Source organism: Culex pipiens, chromosome 1, assembly GCF_016801865.2.
Source record: "Culex pipiens pallens isolate TS chromosome 1, TS_CPP_V2, whole genome shotgun sequence".
Lineage (NCBI taxonomy): Eukaryota > Metazoa > Arthropoda > Insecta > Diptera > Culicidae > Culex > Culex pipiens.
In genome coordinates this window covers 53,821,730-53,831,826 of record NC_068937.1, presented here as the reverse complement: position 1 = coordinate 53,831,826, position 10,097 = coordinate 53,821,730, and the positions used below count along the sequence as shown (strand labels likewise).

At 40.1% G+C, this 10,097-nt stretch overlaps 1 protein-coding gene across 1 annotated transcript; it reads left to right on the top strand.

Moving 5' to 3' along the window:
- The first annotated feature begins 7,968 nt into the window (after positions 1-7,968).
- On the top strand, positions 7,969-10,094 carry LOC120432486 (uncharacterized). The gene is made up of 2 exons (XM_039597704.2): positions 7,969-9,661; positions 9,879-10,094. Exons 1-2 carry the CDS (start codon positions 8,189-8,191, stop codon positions 10,080-10,082), a joined length of 1,677 nt encoding a protein of 558 aa, XP_039453638.1. The 5' UTR covers positions 7,969-8,188; the 3' UTR covers positions 10,083-10,094.
- The last annotated feature ends 3 nt before the right edge of the window (positions 10,095-10,097 follow it).

Sequence of the window (10,097 nt, the reverse complement as noted above, 5' to 3'; positions counted from 1 at the left end):
CGTTCTCAAAATGTAAACAATAAACGACTAGTGTTCACGATACCGTCTGATCCGATCTCATGATCGTGGACTGTCAGACAGAATTATTTACCGTAATTAAAATTGTTTAGGCTATGCAAGCAAAATATAGGACAACGATCCACTCAAAACAGAGTCATATCTGCATCTGCAGATTCCGAAATCGTGATATCGAATTCGGTGCTTCGCTTCTTAACCTATAATTTAACAAAGGGACACGCGTTATGGTCATTTAACGAAATTGTGTTACCACAGAAGAGTCTAGGCCTGACTAATTTCGTAAGGGAACACTAGAAGATCAGCTCAACTTCATTAGTTGAGCAATTGGCTTTGAAGATGAGGTGCGCGCACAGATCGAGTGATCAAGATGCAACTTGCTCTCGTTTGCATTAATCATAAGTTCATATGATTTTCGCGTGATCGCGCACTTGGAACGGTGAGAACCTTTGCCGAACCGAAACCTGCAATTATGTAATTTCACAGTCGTGCGCGTGTTCAAACCTCAATCAACCTGATCTAACATGTGTCACGAAGTTCTCTTTCTTTTTTCTTTTTTTCCCTTTAACCCGGGTGGTCTCATAACCTCATACCTGTCAGTCATTCATTGGTTGGTGGAAACCAAGGTTTGAGCGCATTTCTCCGGAAATCGTCATAATGTTTTCGCGGTGACATCTGAATGGGCTTAAGCCTTCGTGCATCTGCCAATTTCAACATGATTCGTCAGCGAGTTGTTTGTTGAGTTTTGCTTGTGTACTGTTTTTTTTCTTTTCTCATCACTCTGCTTTTACTTCGATTTATTTGTCGCTTTTTTTCTGCGTTTCTTCAAGCACCCAGCCACGAATTAATGTCCAATTAAAACCGCAAACCGTCATCGCTGGAATGCAACGCGTAATGGTCCAAATTTAATGAAAAGCTCGGTTGACTTTTCCTTTCGGAGACTTTGGTTTGTAGTAAATGGTCGAGGAAGTGGTGGGATTTTTCCCAGAACTTATGGGCTGGTTGTGTAAGGTGTGGCTGTTTGCTGATGAGTTTTAAGAGTTTTAATGATGATCGCGATCAAATAACAAAACAATTAGAAGTAGGGGAGAGTGGGGGAGACTTGCTCCCCTTTTTTTATATCGCACATAACTCTGTCAATTTCTCACAAAACTATGAACTTTTTGCATGAATTGAAAGCTTAAACATTCATCTATGTTTGGCTGATAAGGGTATTTCATCAGATAAACTCTTCGAATCATGCCAAGCGTTTTAAAAAAATATTTTTAACCGGCATTTTGATTGGTGCGCTGGAAGTGGGGACGCGAAGTCGTGATTATGCAGGTTAATTTTTTTGGTGTGCTTTTGTGTCTTTATTCGTTTGGGGTGAGTGATTGTAATAATCGAATAATAGCATCATTGGTGCGCTGGAAGTGGGGACGCGAAGTCGTGATTATGCAGGTTAATTTTTTTGGTGTGCTTTTGTGTCTTTATTCGTTTGGGGTGAGTGATTGTGGTAATCGAATAATAGCATCATTGGTGCGCTGGAAGTGGGGACGCGAAGTCGTGATTATGCAGGTTAATTTTTTTGGTGTACTTTTGTGTCTTTATTCGTTTGGGGTGAGTGATTGTAATAATCGAATAATAGCATCATTGGTGCGCTGGAAGTGGGGACGCGAAGCCGTGATTATGCAGGTTAATTTTTTTGGTGTGCTTTTGTGTCTTTATTCGGTTGGGGTGAGTGATTGTAATAATCGAATAATAGCATCATTGGTGCGCTGGAAGTGGGGACGCGAAGTCGTGATTATGCAGGTTAATTTTTTTGGTGTGCTTTTGTGTCTTTATTCGTTTGGGGTGAGTGATTGTAATAATCGAATAATAGCATCATTGGTGCGCTGGAAGTGGGGACGCGAAGTCGTGATTATGCAGGTTAATTTTTTTGGTATGCTTTTGTGTCTTTATTCGTTTGGGGTGAGTGATTGTGGTAATCGAATAATAGCATCATTGGTGCGCTGGAAGTGGGGACGCGAAGTCGTGATTATGCAGGTTAATTTTTTTGGTGTGCTTTTGTGTCTTTATTCGTTTGGGGTGAGTGATTGTAATAATCGAATAATAGCATCATTGGTGCGCTGGAAGTGGGGACGCGAAGTCGTGATTATGCAGGTTAATTTTTTTTTTGTGTGCTGGTAATCGAATAATAGCATCATTGGTGCGCTGGAAGTGGGGACGCGAAGTCGTGATTATGCAGGTTAATTTTTTTGGTGTGCTTTTGTGTCTTTATTCGTTTGGGGTGAGTGATTGTGGTAATCGAATAATAATAGCATTCAGTAAGGAATTATTTGTGTCTTGAGCGTAATTTTCGTTGAGTGATTGGTGTTTTTTGTGATCTTAATTAATTGTTTTGTGATTTTCAAAGCCCTTCCTATATCATCGTTGATCGGAAGGCACGGCGTCGGGTAAATTGTGTATAATTTTTTTCGATTAAGGTTTTATTTTTTATGGTGAAAAAGCCATTTCTATATAATGATCGAAAGACGCACTGACATTTTGGAATAATTAATAGTGGAGTGAAATAATTGTGAGTGAGTGATTTTGTGTGTTAACCAGAAAGACCTTCCCATAGCATCGTTGCTCGGAAGGCTCGCCGACGGGTCTGTTATGAAAGTCCTCCCCATAGCATCGTAGCTCGGGAGGCATCGAAAAGCCAATACCTTATCCTACTAACCCAAAAAAAATATTAATCACGTGATGCTTGAAGGAGATGCTGTGGATTCAACGGTCTCAAGCGGTATCAACAAGTATATAGCGAAAAACTGTGTGCTTGATGAGTCTGCAACTTCAACTATCGGACTAACATTCCTCCCTTTCGTTGAACTGCAGGCTTCTTGGGAGGGCGCCGGTATTGACTAATAAAGCAGGGATCTTCAGAGGTTAAACAGTGAACGGATGGTTGGCTCCCACTAATCATTTTTGATTCATTGTTTAACTTCAGCTGATCTGTCAATAACGGAGTAGCAGCTCATTGGCAGTCAACCATGCCCATGCTCATGCTCATGCTCATGCTCATGCTCAATATTTTTAACCGGCATTTTCAAAATGTTGGGGGTAATTTGATCCCCCTTTCAACATTTTGAAGAAATCTTAAGCAAAATGTTTCTTATTCATCCAAACTTTTAATTTTCTATAAGTTACAGCAATTTCACATTAAACCTGTACGTTTGTGTTAAAAATATAACAAGTTTAGCATGCAAAATATTTAAAAACTTCAAATTTCCTTTTTTAGACCAAAATTGAGCATGTTTACAAAACCTGGTAATTTTTGTTTACAAAACTTTTGAATAATGGTTCAAACTGCAGTAAGTTATGTACAACTATACTAAAGGAAACTATGTACGAAAACCCAGCCCAATTATTTTATCTTGAGGCTGATTCCAGTGACTGTAAAAATGCAAGGATCAAGTCTCCCTAAACGCACTTTTTTAAACAACTGATTGTAAAAATAGTATGACGATAAATTTAACGTCAAATACGTGAGGGTTTCGTAGTTTATAAGTTTATCAAACAATTCATGTATAAAAAATATTTTTTTCAATAATTTTTGAGTGTTTTCTATACTTATCAAAACAAAGAAAAAAGATCTCTTGGAAGTTTTTTGCAGCACTTTTTAGAAAAATGTGTGTAACTCAATCTAAACATTTTTTTAATTTTTTTCTTTGTTTTCTACAATGAGTTTTAGTCAATTTCGCACAATTTTCTAGAAAAAAGCTAATTGTTTTACCCACATGCTAACGAGATACAGGCTTGGGATCAAGTGTCCCCGGGGATCAAGTTTCCCCACTCTCCCCTACAAATTAAGCCCACGTAAGCAAATTAGAAGTTTGGTGTGGTGTATGTATAGTAGGGTTCCCAGAAAAAATGACCCCCTGTTCCATAAGCGGAAAACGGTTTTTGCGTTATTTTAAGCATCTGTGCAAATTTTGAGCGAAATTGGTTGAGATTAACCCATTGTTACGCGAGCCTAAAGTTTAGGTAAAATATTATTTTCATACAAAAATGACTTTTTAAATCGCTTGTAACTTTTCAGAAGCGAGTATTGCAGCTTTGGTATGTTCTACAAAGTTGGAGAGCATTAAATTTTCAATGAGAATCTCAGTTTTGGAAATATTTTGATGGAAAAAGCGCACCGTGCAGACCAAACCGTAAGAAATTTGGGTTTTCCATACATTTTTTCGATTTTTCCCATACAAACCAACTCATACAAATGTTGACCGATGTTGTTCATATTTGTCCCACAGTCCTAAAATAACTCATGGAACAATATTCAGCTTGTGGAGCGAGGTTTTGAGAAAAAGTCCCATTTTCTGGGTACCCTAATGTATAGCCAATTCAACTATTATATTATCCTTGACATTATCTTTAATTCCTGAATTGGTGTTTTCATGATTGATTTATAATTACCACAGCATATGTCTCTTTTTTATTTAATTATATTTAGTTGTTTTAGAATTGAAATTAAATACTAATGAAAAATATTTAATGCTACTTTATTTTGTTCTTTGCTGTTTTCTTTTATTTGAGGAAAAGTTGTAAGCTCGCTGGTAGAATGCATTAGAATCCCTCTTCGACTCTTGTTTGGTCATTTTTTTTTCACTTTTGTTTATTTGTATGAACTTTGTTAAATTTGTTAAATGCTCTGGATTATCCATGGGCGATAAATTGTCTAGTTAGGTCATTATCCACCAACTCATACAAAATCGAAAAAAAAGTTGCCCCGACTTATCTTCGAATTCCTTCAAATTTGGTCCCTATTCACTGTTCAATTTTTCGATATTTCGTGATGGAGGAGCGGTACGACCTCTTTCATTCTCTGGATTTTTATTTAGACACGTTTTTTACAGATTTATAGCTCGAAACCCTGACAAGATCGAAGTAAACCATGCGCGTGTGCGGATCGAAATATTTTTCGCTGTCAATTTTGTTCTTCAAATTTTGTTCCAAAAAATATAATATACTTAATTTTGCCCTTTTTTGGCAACATCCGGTGGAAAACTTGGTGGTCACGGCCAAGCGCTTCAACAGTTGTATCCAGCGGAGCATTTGGAACAAAACCTTCTGGATTTTCAAAAAGGAGTTTGGTGAAGATATCGAAGCTGATTCCCGGCTTCCAACGGCAAGAATCATCACAATCAAGATTTTCCAGCAGCAGCAGCAACTTCATCCGATTCACTTCCACGGACAACGGTGGAGTCCGTCGGCAACGTCACCAATCCCAGTCAAACGTCGTGGTTGGTTGTTTTAAGTTTGTCGAAGGGAGATCATCGGATCGCAAGTTAATAAAATCGGACAACTCCCGGAACCCAAATGAAGCTGTCTTGAAGATTACATTATTTGGTGAGCCCGTTCTTTTTATAAAACATAAAACTCTCTCACTAATATTCTAACATTCGCTCAAACCACTCAAGACAACTACGCCAACCATATTATATACGCGGTAGGGTGTTCCCTTGGTCGTTCGCTGTGAGTTGTGGATTGCCTGCTTCTCTAATGAAGGTTCGACTAAGGGGGCATGCTTATTAATTTCTCGTCGCTCCATACCCTCAGTGACGTGATGGGAACAAGGGCGTCTATGCAAAGTGTCCCTACACCCGCTACAAATTTCCGGCGCTTGGGGAGGGAAAAGGGAAACCATTTTGATATATGCGCCGGTGTTTGTAGCATTAAAATTCGTGCAAAAAAACGTATGCACGTGGGTGTACAGATTATGGAGTAAAAGATGATCGAATTGTTCACCTAGCGCTCACATGTGTTCCAGGACCAAGTTGCCTGCGGGTATGGGGATCATACATACATACATACATACATTTATAGCTCGAAACCCTGACAAGACAGAAATTCAGTGGCTTTATGTGTAAAATTGGAAGCCCAACTTGATGGCATACTCACAATTACGTGAAAAAGGTTTTTCTACCAAAAAATACAAAAATCAAGAATAGTTGCAACATTGTTGTCTTTTTCCGTTATTCAACTGCCAAAAATCAAGAAATATTTCATTTTATTGGAATTTTATGTATTTTTCGAACATGCAACAACCAAGAAGGGTTATTTTTTCATTGAGAATAACATTTTTCATTTTAAAATTTTATAACCTTCCAGGGTTCCTTTTCAGAGTGTTCAAGTTGTAGAGCAGACAAACACAAAAATGCACGGTTTCAAGCTACAAATCACTGAAAAACGTGTTTAGTAGAAATTCAGAAACATGAAAGGCGTCGTACCATCTCAGAGTCACGAGATATCGAGAAATGGACCTCAGACCTCTTATTTTGGATTGTCGAGCTTAAGTATGACTATCCAAACTACGCTGTAGTGATTTAGAACTTTTAAATCCAAGATGGCGGACAAAATGACGGTGATGAAATATTGAAAAAAAAATGCAAAAAAGGAGACAAAAACTTTAAATAAAATCAGTTGAATGCATAACATAAACGTTGATACAAAATATCGGCCTAAGTTAGAACGGAAATTCTCAACCACAAAACTTTTTAATTTTTATTGCTTTTTCTCCGACTCAAAGTCAAAATTAAGTTGCTTAAGAACTTTGGGAAAGTCATGCCTAATTTTAAGACTTTGATAATTATTTTGTTATTTTTGAAAATGTTTCACTTTTTGATATTAAAAATTGGTCCAATAATTGCACAAATCTAGATTTTTTTTGAAAAAGTCCTATAAGCTATTGTCTTTCATATATTTATGGGACCTTTTTTTTTAAAAAAAACTAGAAATTTCAAGCTTGTATTCAACACGCAGAAAATCGCATTTTTCCTTTTGGGTTTTCTATCAGAAGCTGTATCTTAGTTCCTATGTTCAATGTTTATGAAGCAAATAGGGAAAATTCTCGCATGTTTGGCAGGTCAAGCACTCCATCCAATTTGCTGATTTTCACTATTTTAACAACTAATTTTGCAAAACTTTTGATAGAAACTTGCTTGCTCACTCGCCTCTCACCCCAGCAGGCCTGGGTTCAATCCCAGACGGACTCGGTGGCATTTTTCGAGACGAGATTTGCCTAATCACGCCTTCTATCGGATGGGGAAGTAAAACGTCGGTCCATTTGCGTAAAAGTGGTTTTGGGTGACATACCACACATAACCTTCGGACGCCTAGAAATGAGCAGAAACTTGCAACAGAGACCACAAAAGACCCGGGGGTCGTCAAAGTGGATTGCTTTGCTTTTTTGCTTGCTCACTTCTTATTGAGCTATTTATCACTCGATTTCAGTGCAGATATGGCAACATTAGAGGCACGCTGGAATTAGATGCTGTTCCCCTATTTTGGACATTTTTCGTTCTCTTTGATAAAAATAGTTACACAGACGGTCAATCTTGATCATGACTTTCACTGGTAGAAATCACTTTTTGTACAGGCTCCACACTTTTTGTCCTATCGTCCCACAGCACAAAATAAATTGCAGTGGGACGTTTTTGAAATTATTTTATACTTATGAGACGACTTAACTCGATCATCTAAACATTTATTTTTTAATGCTTAGAAATAGGGGCAAATCTGTTTTAGGACCTTAGAATAGAAGTATTTTGGTAGTTGTAAAAGTCCATCGACATCAAGTTCAATTTAATTTGATTTGTAATATTTTAAAAATAAAAATCTGAAATAAAGTCAATCTAGCAATCCTTTGGTGTATGTAATCATTCATCAGCTAAATAACTTTACCATTCAAAATCCAAATCCGGTATTTTAAATGTATTCATTGATAGATGTTTATGTTTGAAATTATCATTAGTATTTGTTAAATTATATTGATAATTTGTTTCCAAACAGAAAAAAATCAAAACTCTGTTCCCTGATTGAAACATCACCAACAAGTTCAAACCGTTCAAAATTTTAAATGAATCAAACGCAAACTGCCATCTCTCATCAAACCATACAACTAACGCAAAGAAGCGCAAGCTTCCTACCGCTGCACCATCTATCGCAAACCGTCCAAGTCGTGTTTGCCATCGATTTTTCCCGAACTTTCCGGAGTCAACTTATGAGCAGTGTATTCAGTGCTGAACAACCTAGTCTCCGCCTAGTTCGGTCACCAGCTACCAGTCTACGTTGAACCCCCCCTGCGGATCCGTGTATTTGTTGCACGTCGGGCTACGACTTTCAGTTTGTTTTGGTCAGTCTTTGGACGAGGATGTCGTGGGATCGGCTTCCATTGGAAATCTACGTCTCTATCTTTAAGAACTTGGACTTTTGGGATCGGAAGCCGCTGTCGCTGGTTTGTCGCCAATGGAACGCGGCCGTGTACTCGCGGTCACTATGTCGGAACCTGTGCATCGAGCTGAGTCGAGGGGACTGGGTGCGGGAAGCTACTGGGAGGACGTACGAGGAGGTCAAACTGGTGGACGAGGGCGTGGTGCAGGAGACGGAGCGAGACTATCGGGTGGTTTATGTGAAATGGTGCAAGGAGTCGGATCCGGAGGTTTTGGGCAGTATTGATCGGCTGTTGAGGGAGCTGGACGAAAAGTGTCTGCTGGAGGGTATGATAGTGGATGCACCGTTGGGACAGTCGTTGATTGAGTTTTTTGGTACGCATGTTGATCTGCTGGGGAGGATTCGGAAGCTGCAGATGTGTACGGAAGCTACGGAGAATACGTCGAATCAGCAGGTGGTGGTTCGAATGGAAAGGCTGGAAGCACTGACTTGGCGGGATATTGTGATGAACAATCAGGTGCAGATTAGGAAGCCTGTGTTCTTGGTGGATGCTCCGAATCTTAAATCTGCCGTCGTAAAGTTTGGAGATTGTGACTCGGATGTTGGCGTTGTTTGGCACAATGGACTGATGGAGTTGGAGCGCGGTGGGAGCTTGAAGATACTTAAGATGCATCTCAACGGAAGTATGTGGCAGGACTTCTTTTTGAATCGTTTGGAATCGCTGGAACACTTGAGCATCATTCTACAGAAGACTAGCATGACGGCACGTGATTGGGACAGCATGTTCGCCAATTTGCCGAATTTGAAAAATCTTCAAATGGTAAATGTGAATGATTTTATTCTGGAAGCAATTCATCAGCACTGTCAGCAGTTGAAGGTTCTACGGCTGGAGAAGGTAGACTTGACGGTGGGATTCTTATCGGTCGATAGAATGTTCCCTAAGCTGGAACATCTTCAACTGGAATCGGGTAACATTAGATCCAACAGAAATCTAGTCGTTCCAGCTCTAAGGCGTCTCGAGTGGAGTGGCGTCAAGAACTTGGACAATCTCTCACTCTCAGTAATCGCGCCGAACCTCCGATCTCTCAAGCAGTCCAAGTACGGCCACTCGGACTTCATCGTGTCCTGCTGCCCGCTGCTCGAGGAACTCCAGCTAGACCTGTTCGCCTCGGACATTCCAGAGCACTTTTTCCAGTCCCTGCCCAGGTTGCGTCAGCTCAGCATCCGCATCAGCTCGGCGTGTCCCGCGCTGGAACGCGTCCTTCCCAACTTCCGTAACATTGAGGAGTTCACGCTGATCACGTACAACGCGCCGCTACAGTGCGACATCCTGCTGGCCTCGATGTTCAAACACTGCGAACGTGTCACCTCGCTGACCATGTGCGGATTCAACCCCAATCTGGAGTTGTCCTTTCCGCTGTTTGCGCAAATTTTCCGGAATCGCTTGCTGAAGGTTTGTTCGATGTCGGATGTTTGGATTATTACTGAAGCTTTCGATACTTTCTTTGCCAAAAATGCCAACAGTTTAACAAAACTTGTTGCTTTCCCAATTTTAACTAAGGTTATAAGAACATCTTTTCAACTTGTTTACCGCACTGACAATAATCCAGATATCCAGATATAAGCTAGAATAGTAATGCTAATTTGACCTAACCCTTTCTTTTCCGTAGTCCCTCAAGCTGTTCGGGCTGACCATCAAGGGCAACTCGTCACCGGTCCAGCTGCCGCCGGACCTGGCCAAATTCGAGCTGCGGTACGTCCGCGTGATGGACGTGGCCTTCGGGGCGTACGTATTTCCGCCGGACGGCCCCTTTCAGGTGGTGTGCAACAAGAGTGACGATTGCTGCTGCTATTTTTCCAAGGATTGTGATTAGGCGTCGTCACGCGTG